The following is a 17314-nucleotide window of genomic DNA, read 5'->3' as shown; positions in this document are numbered from 1 at the left end:
CAGTATCCAAAGGTGGCTTTCTCCTTATACTGTAGTTTAAAACATGGGTGAAAGAGTTGTCAACCCTGTCAGTGAAGAAATTTTTCATAACATCCAGTCTAAGCTTCCCCTCTTTATATTTGTTCTAATATAGCTGTATAAAGAAAGAGGGGAAAAAAAAAAAAAAAAAAAAGAACATGCCTTAAATTCAAAGACCATCTATATCTGTTTCTGGTAGCTAGCAGTCATTTTATCGTTCAGCCCTAATACATTATTATCTTTCTGAAATTAAATATTTCTGCTTTTGAGTAATATTGAAATTACTTGCATTGTTGTTTTTCCTCTTTTGCATATGGACTAGTCACTAATAATTAGAGCTGACTGATTGTTATGCACTTGTCATGATTGTTAGCATAATCATATTTTCAAATGCCAGGCAGTCTTCAGCATATATGCATTGGAATTTTTGGATCTCTGTAAGTGACTGTGCAGACACCTGTCTTTTTTGTTAAAAATAATTAATGTTCAGTAATTGTATGTGCTTATACTTTTTCTTCCTGCAGTAACTGAGACATAAAATTATGTACTTCATTTTCAGTACTAGGAGTGAAATAATAAGCTAGTTTTCTTCTGGTTTTGATTTTTGTTTTATTCAATATATGTGCTGGATCATGGTGAATGCTTCCTCAGTCAGTCTATCTCTAAATTTCTGTGTTATTTTATGTTTAGCTGATATTACAAGCAACAGAGAGCCTGCTGCTCCAGGTGATAGCAGCATTTGCACAGCCCTAGCCATATATCTGAGCACAGGCAGATGTCAATGCCAGGCTACCTTTTTTTCTTCCTTGGATAAATGAGTCCCACAAGCTGAGGAGTCAGTAAAGCACTTGGACATGTGATGTGTTAGTAAGCATAAGAAAGTATCTTAATGCTAAATAGAGTATAAAGCTATGATTTTAGTGTAGGTTTGCCTGTATGAAACACCTGTAGTGTTTCAGCATTGATGGAGAGATACAGGACCTCCAGCAGTTTCTGTTAATTTAGGATAAATAACTGTCTTGGATTAATTAAATACCTGATACCTGTCTTACTACCTGTATTTCTCCATAAGGCATAAAAGGAAGCCACACAACTCTAGAGCTTCTAGAGGGTTAATTTCTACTTAGATCATTATTAACCTTTTGCTTTGGTACCGAAATGTTGCTATGCATATTTCTACATAATTGATAAGCCCAAATAGAACAGGTACTCAATGAAACTCCTCATCTGCATTTTAATATGAATTTGGATATGCCCCTGCCACCTAAAAGGACTAGTGTGAGCTGGTATTACCAGCTAATGGGGATTTTGCCAAGAATTACATCTAGTGAACATGAACCTGCTGGGTAGGGAGGAGTCAGCACTGAGTCAGCTTATACCTGTATGTTAATCCTTTGAAATTATTATGACTTGGGTAATCTTCCATGTAAGATACAGTAACTTTTTGTATGCTCCATGTCCGGCTTTATGCAAGATGAAATTGGATAGTTTAAACTACCATTAAAGCATGTGGATATGTCCTGACACTAAACTCCTTTGAGAGGAGCAATTACAGAAATGCTGCTACAACATTCTGATTATAATCAGCTTCTGCAGTGTTTCTCCTGGTCCTTCTCCAAACAGTTATTACTTCTGACTTGTATTCTTCCTGCTGTGTTCTAGGCAGTTTGGTTCAGAAGACCTGAGTCTTATGCACATAATTTTTGAATTTATATGTAATTTTCCCAATGGGAGTATAAAATAACTGTTTCTCTGACCTTCATTTGCATTACCCCATAGAGTCAAGCAAAAAAATTATTTTGTTTAGCTGATGAATATTCTTACTCCAGTTTGTTTTTTGAACAGATGATGAACCAGATGATGGCGCTCATTATTACTTTATCATTCTGGGTTTCCCCAATCTTCAATTGTTGCCTGTCTTGACTGACCTTGGGATTAACATTTCAAGTGTAATTCAAATTTCTTCTGAGAATTACAAACCATTGGAGTTATACTTAGAAGCAACTAAACTTGAAAGACAATCTTCAATTTTACCTGAAGGTAATCTGGTCACTAAAAAAAATATGTAAAAATTAGATAATTTTATATCCATGGAATGACTGTTCTGGCTGTGTTTTTCTCCTTCTCCATGTCTTGTGTTTGTGCATGCCAGCTATGAGCAGCTGTGTTTGCCAGTGCCAAAGTAATATTGCCATTGGTTGGCCACCAAACCAAATAGTTTCCCAGTGTAAAAACTGGACAGTAGAAAGAGGGACTGGTTAAGCAGGCAGAGTTTCCAGCCACAGTAGCCACCAAAGAACATTTTATCAAATGCATACTTCTGTGAATTTTTAGGAAGTGTACTGGTAAGAAAACTTGGCTCATTTTGTAATTTCAGGGAAAGTGAACAGTTGGCTGCTTTGGGACTATGGCCCCAGCCACAGGAGAATATGCTACAGAATAATGCTCTGTAATTATATTCAGCTATCCCAAGGCTGTTCTTTAACTGGGATCCTAGTAAGCAACAAGCTAAATATGTGTCATCAGTGATGGCTGGCTATCTTGAGCTGTAGTGACATAGCCAGCAGATCAAGGGAGGTGCTATTTGGCTATCATGAGAATAGAATTATGGATTCTACAGTAAAAAAAAAAATACCAATAAACTCTATTCAATCTAGAAAACAGCCTCCCTATAAGGACTGGCTAAAGGTCTTTGAAAGAAGAAAAATGGGTTATGATAATGAATGGCCTTTGGAATTTTCAGGCCCCAGGGACAGGGTGAAAGTCTGGAGAAAGTCTGTTGGTGGAAAAGGATTGAGTTAGGGATTACTTAAACAAACTGGACACACATAAGTCCATGGGACCTGATGGGATTCACTCAGGCATACTGAGGGGCTGGCTGTGATGTCACTGCAAGGCCACTGTTAATTACTTTTGAAAAAACATGGCATTTGGGAAACGTGCCTGAAGACTGGAGGGAGGCATCGCTCCTATCTTGAGAAATGGCAGGAATGACTCAGGAATGTAAAGGCCACTCAGACTCTTCTCAGTCTCTGGGAAGATGACAGAACAGCTAATCCTGGAAACATTTCCAGGCACATAAAGGACAAGGAGTTGGTAATTTGGCATGTATTTGCCAATGGAAGTCATTCTTAACCAACCTGATAACCTTCTATGACAAAATGACTGCCTTGGTAGAGGAGGAGGAAGCAGTGGATATTGTCTGCCCTGACTCAGTAAGACCTTTGGCACTGTCTTCTCATAAAGAAGCTGGCTAAGCAAATACTGGGTTGAATTGAAAACTGGCTGAATGTCCTGGCCTAGAGGGTATCAGAGGGGGTTTGTGGTATGAGTCCAGCTGAACATCTTTGTTAGTGATCAGGATAGTTCTCTCAGCAAGTACTCTTATGATACAAAACTAGGAGGAATGGCTGAAACACCATAGAATTGTGCTGGTTTTCAGAGGGACTTCAACAGGATGGAGAAATGGTCTGGCAGGACCTCATAAAATTTAGGATGGGCTAAATCCTGCACCAGTTCATGGTGGGGGCTGTCTGGCTGGAAAGCAGCTCTGCACAGAAGGACTCAGGGGTGGTGGCACTAAGCTGAATGTGAGCCAGCCCTGTGCCTTTGTAGCAAACAAAGCTACTGCTATCCAAAGCTGCATCAAGTCAAGGGATTCGAACTTCCTTTTGTACTCATCACTGGTCAGAGGTCTGTGTCCAGTTCTGGACTCCTCAATACGGGAGAGATATGGAGCTATCAGAGAGAGTCCATCAAACGACAGCAAGTGTGTTCAAAAGACTGGAGCATCTCTCATATGAGGAGAGACTGAGAGAGCTGGGGATGTTTACTCTGGAGAAGAAAGAGCCTGGAGGGAACTCATCAATGTGTATAAATGCCTGAAAGGAATGTGCAAAGAAATGGAAGCCAGGCTCTTTTCAGTGGTGTTCAGTGACAGGACAGGAGGCAATGGCAAAACTGAAACACAGGGTGTTACCTGAAGACAAAGAAACCTTTTTTTACTGTGAGGGTGACAACACTGTTACAGATTGCCCAGAGAGGTCATGGAGTCTTCATTCTTGAAGGTACTCAAAAGCCATCTAGACATGGTCCTGGGCAGTCTGCTCTTGGTGACACTGCTTGAGCAGAGGATGAGACCCTCAGGTCCCTTTCAGGATCAATGATTGTACTTGGAATAGATGATGGCAAGATATAAGTGGGGGTATTTTTTAATCCCCAACTTGGGTGTCAGATATTTGCTGAGACTCTGAGGATGGAAATACTTTAACAATACTTAGAGAAGACTGATGCATGATTTGTGCTTTATGTTAAAGGGAGACATTGTACATGATTTGTCAAATACTTATATATTTTAGATGTAGAAGCAGAGAAAAAAAAGGAAGATGAAGCTAAGAAAGACCTGGAAACATTTTGGAAGTTCCTGGATCCTGTTCTGAACAGTGGAAAGCATGGATCAAGTCTCTTTGATGTTGCCAGATTTCATTACCTAGTTAAGGAAAGTGACTTTCCCCCTGTTTGGTCAGACAGTGAAATGCTGGTCAGTACATTCTGGTTTTACAGTGCATTTACAAATGCTTTAGAATTTGTAACTTTTAAGAACACTTTAGGAATTTAATCGCAAGTCTTCTCTGAAACAAAACCACAGTAGTTAGTATATTCAAAATCTTATACAAAAATTATTTCCTATGTATCCAACAACTTCATTCAGCATCTGTTTGCAAGGAGTCCTTTGAATAAAAATGCCTGATTTGGAGTTTCTTAATACCGTAGGCCACAGCAGAAGAGTTGTAAAATAGTTTGAGGTTTTAAAGTTATTCAGCATCTTTATAGACCCAGTTTGCATCTCGTTCAAGAGTCATATGCGTGTATGAAATTACATAGAAGCTATGTTTTTGTCCTCATAACATCAGGCCTACTTTCTGCACTTCAGAATAGTCACATGAGGAAAAAATAGCTGAATGCAAGAATATTTTTTGATATATGATGTTGCTTTATCATACACAGTTCTGCTTCTTTTTGTCCAAAACATGACTTTAACTTATTATTCATTATAGCCTGCTGAGTCAGGACTATTACCAGGCACTGAAGGAGAAAGTGAATCATTAGAAATGTTTTCTATCCTAGATTCTCACATATAGTGGAGTAAAAGAGTCCAGTACTTCTCAATCTACAGTGTCAGCAGTAAAAAATACAAACTGCTAAAATGAAATAAGGCAACATGCTATAATTTAACGTATTGTATTTGTAGTCTGCATTATTAAGCTTAAAGGACTTTCCAGGGTTAAACTACATTCATTTAACCCTTATTTGTAGTACAGTAGATTCTGTATACATACAACTCCCTGTGGTTTCCAAAGCATTCACTGAAAATGCCTTAATTGTGGAATCATGTAGGCTTGCTACTTATGACATTACTTATCATTATACTCTTTATATAATCTTACAGTGCCAAGCCTCATTTGGGAAAACAGTTTATATCTTCTCTACAATCACATCTTACAGGGTTTCTACTTTTGAATATCTTGCAAGTGCCTATATTATAGTTGAAATTAAGGAAAAACCATCTGTCACTGAAACAGATTTTGACAGATTGGAGTTATAATTTCATGAGCCCCACAGAAGTAAGAAAGCTTGTTAGTTTTTTAAGGAACAGGTGAGGAGCATATAAGTTCTGAAATCATGGGTGGATAAAGTAAGTCCATTCTTCTGGACTTTCTGGGGAATCTCTAAGTCCAAACTTGCTACATCTCTGAAGTGCAAGACACACAGGAGGAAAATTCTTGGGGCAAAATGTTAGGCATTAATATAAAAATGACAGAGTATTGCATACTGCAAGTAGTCTCTGCTCTTAGATTTGAGATCTTTAGAATGGAAAATACTTTCAAGAATATTTACTCTGTTGAAGAGTCACTAATGGTTAGACTTGAAAAACTTTTGATAAACATCTATGTCCTGAGGAGAGATCAGGCAAATTGAATCACAAAATTGTAATTATGCTAAACTTTGCTTGGATCCCATTGAGTAGCAGGGTTTTGTTACTTATGAATTTGTAAAAAATCTTGTTTTGTTTAAAAGACTGCATTGAAAACATTCCAATATTTTATATAAAACTTTTATGGGCTCTAGTGTTACCTTACATATATAAATAAATGGATGAAAAGGTGTTATACTAACACCCATTCTTCAGAAGAATATTGAACTGGGAAAACAAAGGTGCAAGAATATTAATGAACATTTTGTTTTCGCAAATAGAATTTCTTTTCCAAGTGTCTCTTCTAGTCTTTAAATGTTATGAAAATGGAGTCAAGTATTCCATAACTTATCAGTGATTTGGATTGCCTGTTTCCCAGTGTCATAAAGAGGTACTGAGTTGAGGAAAGCAGATGTTCAATAATTCTTAAGGATTTGTTATTATTCTTAGTGCCTAATGTCAGTTGTGCTTCTTCACTGTGTTCTATTTTAGGAAATTTAAAATTGAGAAATTCAATGTTGTTAGCCACTTCTTAGAGGCAAACTTCTTAGTACGAAAGACTTGCCCTAAATTCACAAAAGTGAAAGAATAACTCAGAAAAGGGCTTTTTTAATGGAAATAATTTAAAAGTTATAATAATTCCATCCTTTCCACAAAGTGCAGGATGTACAGGGGAAGAATACATCCATTAAAGCTGCTGAAACTTGAGTGTTTCAAGTGGTCTCCTACAGGGTATTGGTATTTGTACAAGAACATTTAGTATTTAAAATAGCAGTTGCTATTATTCTTTTTATTCCTCCCAAGCTTTGGTGAAAACCACAGTACATGACCTCAAGAACCATGACTCTTACCTTGTCAGATTTTTGCAGATACAGCGCTCTCCTTCTGGACATTTGGGCACTATTCTGACATTCCTTCACCCACAGCTGTGGATTTCAGAATGCCATTCTTGAGGCTTTCTTTGTTTTCAAAGGGCAACAGAAAGAAAGAAAATAATATGAGATTATATTAATTACATGGTTAGTGTTTTATTTTTTATCCTTCTAGAGCAGGGAAATTATTGACCTTGCAAATATGCTACAGGTTGGTCACTAGTAAATCATATATAAACTTTAATTTTCCTCTCCTATTCCTTCCCAGCCAAAAAAACCTCTTAAGTTCCAATTTCAAGATAGTAGATCTTGAACAGTTACTGTTAAGATGAGTTAGACTTTTTAACAACTACAGCATTTAGGCAATAAACTGTCCTTACTGTGCTGTGGCACTGTTAAGGCAAATAAAATGAAGGAGGTTTTAGAATAACTCTATAAAACGAATTGGTGGAGGAAAAAGTCTTTTGGAAAATCTATGAACAGATGTACATCTGCTGGTTAAAGAGCTAATGACTGTTGTCACTAAGTTACATGACATTTTATATACACTCTTCATCCTTTGTCTCTGATTTTCTCTCATAGCTTGCATTTGGTTCTGTGCTGTTTGAACACATTGCTTGTTTGATGTATGACTGCTTGGACTGGAGAAGACAGTATTGTAACTACTTGGAAAACACCAATTTAATTAATGTGCCTATGTTACCAGAGAGCAAATCAACACAACCACCTTCAGTTGAGGCAAGGACCCTTCTCTTCATGTTGAAAAGAACTACTTATAGGGTAGAATTTCCTGTCTTTAATTTTGACTCAAAAATTCCCCTTGGACCATCACTCCGTGAATAATTTTCAGTGATGAAAGTTGTATTTTTGGTTTTAGCATTTAAAACTCAAAAAAATGGAAAAAAAATAGCTGAGAATTGAGGAAACAGAAAAAGGAAATTGGAAGGATCCTATAGGCATAAAGCATCAAGGTGTAGAAGTTTCTTAGTGTCTGATGATACATTCTTGTGTCTGAAAACTCAACATGCCTGCACAGAGCTACTATGCAATGTTACAGATCTGTGAACTGTCAAAAAAAAAAAATATTTGTTCTATGTAAGATCTATTTCCTTATTTTATTTGTAGTAGGCAAAAGGTTAAGTAGACAGAAGAAAGTAGTTTATTAGAACGTGTGCTACATTCTTATTATCTTGTTCCAGTTAAGTTTAGCATTTAGTCTAGGATGAGTAACCAAAGCTAAATGAAATTAAATTCTCCCACCTATTTGAGCAATACCCATTTGTTTTATGGTTTCTGATTTTTTTTATATTAACTTTCATTCACTTAGGAGCAACCAGCACCACGGATGTTACCTACAAAAAAAAAAGGGAAACCAGAAGAAATTCTGCCAACAGCAGTTTCGTCAGAGAGTATGTTTAAAGGGTTAAAGCATCTGTCTGCACCATTCATTCATCAGACAGCACAAATCCTCAAAATGATTTGTGCAGTTAGCTGAAGATGTTGTGCATCCTGGTGAACAAAATGTGGAAGTGTCTGAATGGTGATAACTAAGTTCTTTAGAAAATCCCATTTTCTATCTATTCCTAGACAAATTCAGATTTAAAAGATCTCAGTAATTTTGTTTGGTCTCTAACTTTGTTAGACTCTTTTAATAAATATTTTCTGAAGGTTCACAGAATCACAGAATACTCTGAGTTGGAAGGGACCTACAAGGATCACTGAGTCCGACTTAGCCCTGCGTAGGACATCACACCATGTGCCTTAAACCATTTTCCAAATGCTTCTTGAACTGACAGGCTTAGTGCTTTCACCACTTTCCTGTGGAGCCTGTTCCAGTGCCCAACCACCCTCTGGGGAAAATTTCTCTAATACCCAACCTAAAAGTCCCCTTACTCAAGGTGAGGCCGCCCCAGTGCAGAGCAGAGCAGGACAGTCCCCTCCCTTGCCTGGCTGGCAATGCTGTGTCTGATGCACCCCAGGACACAGTTGGCCCTCCTGGCTGCCAGGGCATGACTGGCTCATAATCAATTTTCCATCAAACACGACCCCTGGGTTGCTTTCTGTGCTGCTGCTCTCCAGCATCTTATTCCCCAGTCTGTCTGTACGTCCAGGGTTGCCTCATCCCAGGCATGGAATCCAATACTTCTGCTTTTTAAGCTTCATTAGGTTGATAATTGCCCAGCCCTCTACTTTGTCGAGGTCTCTTTTCAGGACCTCCCTGCCTCTGGGAGAGTCAACAGCTCCTCCCAGTTTTGCATTATCTGCAGACTTGCAGAACTGACTTGGACTATAAATTGGCATTTCTGAACAAACATATCTTAATGTTTTATCTCTTAATACAGCAGAAGAAACTTCTATTCTGTTTTCTTCTGTGGACATGAGGTATTACAATGACTTGCTGAATCAAATTCCTGAGGAGTACTTCTCTGTACCTTTAATGCTGAGCTGCATGTTGGAACAGGTGGGAATATTCTCTTTTTAATTTCTGTGGCTATTTTGGCCTAGACCTAATAGAATGAATTGTCAAAGATCAACAAGTCCATCTGTTTAAACCTAAAATATGAGACTGTGCATTGAGGCACTGAGCAAGGAGGTTCAATACAAAGTAGTCAAAACTCCAAGCTTTGATTTTCTTTCATATTGTGCACTTACCTTGTATATATATATATATATATATAGGTAGTGTTACTCCATAATTAATTTTTGAAGACTACAAATATAATCAAATGAGGAGAAAGGTGCAATTTCTTATCCAAGTCAATAATAAGTTTTTGTGTTTTTCAGGAGTGTTATTGATACTGAACTTTTGTTCGTTTACTCAGTTCAAAGGTCTTAGGTCAAGCTTAACATAAGAGCATCAATGCTAGTGCTAGGTAGATCTGACTTCTGTTGAATTCAGGCACAATCTATGATTTAGAAGTGACACAATATTTTTTGGAAATCCTTCTTTAAAGAGTAACATTTCAGCATCATTTTGGGGGTTTTTCTTTTTGTAACTTAGCCTGAAAATAGACTGGGTAAGAATACTCAAAGTCCAAAACCTAAGAAACAATCAGGTTTTAATTACTTGTGTTCCTTAACACAGGATTTGTAACATTTCAAGTTGGAAATATTTTTCTTATCTTTTCAAAAGTAACTAATAGGAAAACATTAATTCTGTTTTCCACAGTCCTTGCTTTGTGCAGGAACTTACTTGGAAAATTGTATTTTTGCTACTTTTAGAAAAAAATAGGTTTTTCTTCCCTCACAGAATGTATTGGTGTGTGCTTAGCTTACAGTAGGATTTGCCTGGTATTTCAGGTAAAGTTAAGCAGCAGTCACACTGTGATGGAAGCTAACATATGCTGTATTTGCCAGGTTATTGCAAGTGAAGAAGACCTTCCACCACCAAGTCTGGTGGCACCAGAGTCTCAGGCAAATGAGCTGCATCGTGCCATTGCAGATCATATAATCTCTGTCCTTCCTTCTCTTTCACTTCCTATGAGTGAAAAAAAGGTTTGTGTTGTCTTTTGTTAATTTCCTAAAATGACAAATCTCATTATTGGGGTATAATGCTGCTTCCTTTTCTTTTTAAACAGAATCTGTATGACTACTTCTCTCCTAAATATGGTGAACAAGAGACTGTCACCCCCCAGTACCCTCTCTTATTTAACTACCATGATGCTCTGGCTCAGCGATTACACCTGCTGAAGGTACAGTGCAACTTATTTATATACAAATATTTCCAAAGTTCACAGGTAATAATGAATGCTCAATGCACTAGAAGGGGAGGAGTGGTGTTTTTACACAATAGGACAGCATATCTTATATATTTTTTCTACTGAGGTGGACACACCAACACATGTTTAGTTTACTTAAGAAGCAATGAGTTACTGTTGGAGGTCACCTCACAAACACAGAGCACAAACATACTGATGTCAGTGATTTATTTGCATTATTAATGAGAATGTTTAGCCTTTGGCATGGATGAGAGATATTACAGAACTGCTGATTTGCTTTTAAACACTGATGGTACTATGGAAAATGAGTTGCTAACTAGTTAACAGTGATTTAGCATGGAGAATTAGACTGAATGCTAAAATGCTGAGAAGTAGAAGAAAATACATAGCAGTTACTAATGAACACAACAAATGTATTCATGTTAGCAAAATAGTTGCAGCATAGCATGTAACCAAGTTCTAACAAATTCTAACAAAGGCAGAAAGGTTCAGAGACTGCATAGTTTGGGATTATTGCAAAGTAATAGTTCCCGACTTTCTGAATTAAAAAATCACTGTGAATATCTTGAATTTTTTCCAAAGACAAGGAGTAGTTTTACCATTAAACTTTAAAAATTCACCAAGGATAATAGAAGTGATAATACACCTCTAGATTTCACAGCTAAGGTGTGCGTGGCTTCATGGATTACAAATTATCAGGGGAATACTTTGACAACCTGTCATGGTTTGACACTGGCATAATGCCAGCGCCCCCATGAAAATGCAATCTCTCAATTGAATGCTGTGAAACGCAATCGAGAACAGAGCAAAGCAGGCCCAAGCTTAATAACAAGGAAAAAAAAAACTTTATTAAGCTATTACTACTATACTACTGTAAAAGGAAAAAGAAGGGAAAAAACACACACACAAAGTTCGAAATGAAAACCTTCCAAAGCATTCCTCCTCCCACCACCCAACTTCAACAAACCACAGTGAGACACAAACTGGACCCCAATCAGGTTTCCACCCTCTAGACAATTGATACTTAGTCCATTGAGGGAGACAGGAGCCCCTCCTGTGCCACAGTCCCCTCAAGAAACACAGCTGCCACATCCTGTGCTTCTATGTCACACATGGCATCGTCCAGAGAAAAAAGTTTGCCAATGGTGACCCTCTCCTTTCCATGCACAGTGCTCTCACCACCAATGCATGGATGGACAGACTGCTTTTAGGATTTTTTCTTTCCAGGATGCCCTGCCAAGAGGTGAAAAAAACAACAGTTCAGTTTTTCATTTTTTGGGACCACAGTCCCCCCCATTTCCCCCTGGGGCCAAGGGTCCAAGAACAGAGATCTTCTCTTCTTCTTCTCTGAAGACAGGGGGCACCACCACAAACCTCCCTAACTTTTCTCTGTTCACTCCACTTCTGTCTTTTCCCAGCTGAAGCAGGTCTCTTTGGCTCACCAGCATCCTCTTAAAATACAGTCTCTCTTGGAGGAGAAGATCTGTTTAGTCTGTGACTACCAAGAAAAAGTCCAGCCAAAAGCTACTCCATCATCTCCTCCCACCTAGAATTTCTCCTTCTAACATCCCAGGGTCCAAGCTGTCTCTCTTCCTCTCTTTCAAACCAAGGAGGAGAAAAATTTCACAAAGCTTCCATTTCTCAGGAAGGGTTAAAAGTCCCGACTCCCAGGATGGCTCACTGCCCAGGCTCCGGCTCCCACGGGCAGCTGGGCACCTTGCAGCCCCCCAGCTCTTCTCCTTTCCTGTGGTGTATTGCTGACAAAACTCTTAAGAGAGAGACTCGGGGGGGGGAGTGGAGACATCCCAGATTTCTCCACCCTTCCATCTGCAGGGGGTTCCAGTCCCTGCACCCTTGGGCCTACCTCATGCAGGCCATGGGCCTTCCCCTCCCCACCCAGCTCGTTGTCAGGCAGGGGAGAGGCTGCACTGCACGCTGAGTGGAACCAAAGAGAGCGAGTTCTCCTGGGAATTCTGCTTTTAACCCCTCTGTGTTCTCAGAGGCCTGTCCACCTTCAATTGGTCAATATCCAAATTGACCTCTTCCTTCCGAGAAAATTCTTTTTCCATGTCAAACCACGACACAACCATTGATTAAAACTACTCAGAAACAATTCAAGTTTGACACATTGGATGTATTCAAGCTGAAGGAAGGACTGAGTAATCAACGTAAGAGATGCTTTTAGCAGACATACTCTTGATGTATTTTATATACTTGCTGAAAAGGAAATTCAGGATTTAGCACAATGTTTGAGGAAAGAGTAGAGGACAAACATTTGTAATAGGCAGTTGAAGACAAAGGTACCATAAGTGTGTAATACTAAAAAGCGTGAAAGTTACCACGACGTCTGAAAAATAAATCCTTGGATATAGAGGGATGGATGCCTCTCTTCACAGACTGATCAATAAGTTTCTTGATTTCATTGCTATAAAAAGTAGCACAGACCATCTGAAAGATACATGGAAGGTGCCTGCTGCCAGTCTGGACAGATCAATACATATTTCTGTATTTTTAAGTCTAGCTAGCACAGGCCAATAACTTCTAACAAATGTCTGTTATTATGCTGTCAGTCATTCTCTTATGTGTCTAATATTTTTCTGCCTACAATGTCTGACACCATGATTCAAAACCACACTGTGGGCACATGTTCAAATATAAGTTGATGTCAAACAGGCTTAAGCACATGCCAATGTCTTCTGCTGTAGAAAGAAGACATTATTCTTTATTCAAACATAATTTTTGGAAAGTCAATAGTGGTAAAGTTTACTTTAACTCTGGTACTTTGATTTTTGTTCCAGGTCCAGGAGAACTTTAATCCAGAAAAGATTGAGCATGAAATGATGGATAAACTGCCTCTTACAGAACTTATCCATTTCACCCCTCCTTCAACTGAAAACAACACTAAACGCTTGGCCAGAGTTCACGAGTTCATGCATTATTTTACTACTGGTAAAATGATTTTCATTGATACAATTTCCATTCTTTTTATTTCTGGTTGATGATCCTCTCTAATAGCAGGAATTTTGGGGCAAGATTTTAAAGCTGCCAAATAAACCTTTGCAGAATTTCCCATTTTCACATTCTTGTTTATATATAATTATAGCCTACTATACAAGTTAAGCCTAACTTCAGACCTCAGTTTCATGGTTAGGAACAACTGTGAGTGTTAAATATTGCATAATTAAGAGCTGTAACTTATCTTGGAACTACTTTATTTATTTATATTTGCAAACATACAAACATTTACTAATTCTGAGGGGAAAAAACAGCAGTAAAAATTGCAATTTTGGTCCTAGAATGTAGAATGCATTTTGAGAGACACTGATGTAAACTGTGTTGATTTATCAACTCACTTTTGGAGGTAAAGCACATGTATCTTAAGTAGACAATTTTTATGGAACAATACATGGCTTTCAGAATGTATTCTGAAATACATCGTATATTTCATACAATGTTCACAATACATTGTGGATGGTGTTATTCATGTGTAAGCTGTTGGTGTTAAAAATGAAGCTACTTTATAACAGTCCCTTTATCAAACCAAGAATACATTCATTTCTCCAACCATAATCACTTCTGCAGTTACCTTTTCTTGGAGTGTGGTTACCATCATGACTGGGAAACAATCCCAAAGACTACATAAATACCCTTAGGTAATATCAAAAGTCTGCTCTAGGTTATTAAGAAATATAAACATTCAAATCCCTTTAGTTACATTCATGTCATCATATAAATCACAGGATTTGAAGGTACTTTCCCAGCCCTTTCATCCTGAATTCCCTGTGTTGGATTAATTTACACTTCACTGTTGTTTCTAGTTGTTGGTATGTTCATTTTGGACAGTAAGCTATTAAATTATTCGCTATTGCTATAGTCTTCCAGCTGATGGGTGTTGAATTTGATGATCCTCACTGGGCCATACTGTACTGCCAGACTCTCCTAACTGGTAACTTAGCTAGCAAAGCCTTTGCTTCTATCAAAGGAGATGATTAATTTGAACAGAAGTTGAGAGATCCAACATTCTCGAGATACATGACGTGCTTAGGTACTTAACCACCCTAAAGAGAAAACATTTCAAACTGAAGATATTCTTTATGTGATTTGGGCATTGTACTCTCTGTCTTAAACTCCAGTCCCTTGCATGTTTATCACTGTTATATGGACACGGATGCATACAAGCGTAAGCAGGATTTATTATTGCTTTTGCACCTTGCATACTTCTGCTTAAATCATGTGTAAAATTCCTTCTGAAGAGGAAAAAAAATTGATACTTTTTTTGAGAAGTTACAGATAATGGAAACACTTCATGAACTGAAAATAACTAGTTGCTAACTGTCCTGATAAAGCCTACTCAGTATTTTAAAATCAACATCATTTATATAAAGTTAATGAGCCAGAAGGTATTCAGATGTAGGAACCACTTCATTTAAGATGGATTAATACGTAGCCATATCATTTTGCAATTTGGAAGCATTTGACTTTGAATGCAGTGTAAAATGTAGCCCACATAAGTTGATCCAGTACCATAAAGGAAATTGCTGTTGGCTTTTGCAGAGTTGCCAAGAACAATACACTTAAATGGTCTTGTATTTATTTTCTGCTGAGCTGTAAGGACGTTTTCAGTTAATGATTGTAATTCTTTTTTAGAACTTCTGAGTTGGGCTGAAGTAGAAAGAGCCTTCAGAGTGTTTACTTTTGAAAGCATGAAGCTGACTGGGCTAAGTGACTCTGGTTTCCTGGAGAGCTCTGGATCTAAGGTTGGAGGTGATTCTGAAGTGTCTTATATCCCTTGGGATAATCCAGCCATGTTTGCAAGACAGCTGAGACAACCCTTCCTTATGGAAAAGAAATTTAATGGGAAATCTCCAAGAAGCTCTGGTAAAAAGCTTTCTGTTTACGTTAATCCTGAAGAATTTTAATCCACTATTTGTTTTACCGTATCATTTGCTATTGCAGGGATGTGATTTTTCTTCCTTGCACAAGTCACCAAATTTTCAAATATTGTATAGCCTGTACATTGAGTAACTGTAGGAATACTAGAATAAAGACAAAAGCTATTTTGTAGTACGGCATTAATGATTGTAGATGATGCAGAATGAAGTTTCTCAAGTTCTGCATTTTCTCCTGCAGACTCTAGCATAATGAAAAGTTGTTGGCCTGGTTAAAGGAGATGTGTTGGCCAAAAAGCAACATTAAAATCAAGTGATTATTTTTTCAGGACACAAGAAAATTAGAAATTAGGTAATTTTAAGCAATTACACCTTTAGGTTCATGATCACAGAATCATAGAATCATTATTTAGGTTGGCAGGGACCCTAAAGGTCATCTGTTCTGACATCCCTGCAATAAGCAGAGACATTTTCAACTATATCAGGTTTCTCAGAGTCGAATCTGACCTCCAGTGCTTCCAGGGATGGAGCATCCACCACCTTTCTGGGATATCTGTTCCAGTGTTTCATCACTCGTATGATAAAAAATTCTTCCTTATACCTAGTCTGAATCTATCCTCCTTTCCTTTAAAACCTTTACTCCTTATCCTGTGACTACAGGTCCTACTAGAAAGTCTCTTCCAAGGACACAATAAGAAGAACTCCACACAGCCTTCCCTTCTCCAGGCTGAACTCCCTGAGCCTGTCTTCACAGGAAAGGTTCTCCATCTTTGCAATCACCTTCATTGGGTCTACTCTGGACCAGCTTCAACAGGTCCATGTGTTCCCTGTGCTGAGGACCCCAGAGCTGGATGCAGTACTTTGTGATGTTGTCCATGCTTTCCTAATAGCAATGTCTAACCAAGCAGCTTAGATGGGATCCTTTCTTAGAAGGCTGGAGCAGACAAAAATGAGTCCTTCTTATCTGCTTTTCTTCTGCATCTAGGGAACATCTTTGTGTTATTTTATTTTTCTTTTTTACTAGTCACAATATTAAATTTTGCAGTTACAAGCATAACATCCTTTCAGCACTTCTGCAGCACAGAAGCAAATACCAGGAAGATAAAACATTTGCTTTCAGGTTTCTTCAATCTTCTAAAGGCAGTCAGTAAGCAGTAATTTCCAAGAGAAGAGCTTAAAGATGTATGTCTGGAAGCTGGGCTGTTTATAAGACACAAACAAATACTTTGTGGTGTATTTTCCACCAGAAAGAGTAATTTTCCTGTACATATGAATTTTGATCAAATATTAGGGACCTCTGCCCTAATTTAGGGAATAAAGAATTCTATTGAAAGGATTTTTTTTTTTAAATTAAGAGAATATAAAAGTTAAAGTCCTCATGTGATGCTGTTCATATCAGGTGTTCATTGCAATAGTGGTCAGATCCTCAGGAGAACTAATATTCTGCCAATAGTTTATGGATCTGTATAAACCAAATTAATTTAAACTTTAAAATTTACATCTGTCAAAAATGTGTGAAAGTACCAGAACAATTGATCTTGTCTTTTATTTTAATGTCATCTGTGCAAAGGAATGCTTTTTAAAGAAGAAAAATGGTTCTTTGTTTATGAACCAGGAGGCTACTTCTGAGTATTTTCAGTGGGCCAGCATAGAAAGGATTATTTGAGAGGGTTTTATAAAGTCTTCTTTTTTTTTCTTTTAATTTTATTTAGTTATCTGGCACTTGTTGTCACTGGATTTTAAAGTGCTCTCTTAGTAAAGAAGTGTAGCAGAGCTGATTGTGTAATTATAGCACAAAAAAAATAATTATAGGACAAAAACAATAATTATAGGACAAAAAAA

The 17314-nt window shown here is 37.7% G+C and overlaps 1 protein-coding gene across 11 annotated transcripts in view; it reads left to right on the top strand.

The window, feature by feature from the left end:
• SPAG17 (sperm associated antigen 17) overlaps positions 1-17314 on the top strand; it is an 86203-nt gene that overhangs the window by 25319 nt on the left and 43570 nt on the right. For 9 of the 11 annotated variants that reach the window (XM_085572632.1, XM_085572615.1, XM_085572609.1 and 6 more), the window contains 9 exons: positions 1864-2058; positions 4377-4558; positions 7447-7602; positions 8192-8273; positions 9207-9325; positions 10222-10359; positions 10443-10556; positions 13382-13532; positions 15231-15461. In XM_085572632.1, coding sequence (XP_085428758.1) covers positions 1864-2058; positions 4377-4558; positions 7447-7602; positions 8192-8273; positions 9207-9325; positions 10222-10359; positions 10443-10556; positions 13382-13532; positions 15231-15461 — 1368 coding nt within the window. The other 2 variants (XM_085572604.1, XM_085572651.1) reach the window with 2 other exon arrangements.

Source organism: Lonchura striata, chromosome 1, assembly GCF_050655825.1.
Source record: "Lonchura striata isolate lonStrDom1 chromosome 1, ASM5065582v1, whole genome shotgun sequence".
Classification (NCBI taxonomy): Eukaryota; Metazoa; Chordata; class Aves; order Passeriformes; family Estrildidae; genus Lonchura; species Lonchura striata.
Note: the sequence above shows the minus strand (reverse complement) of the source record. Positions and strands in the feature narration are given on the sequence as shown.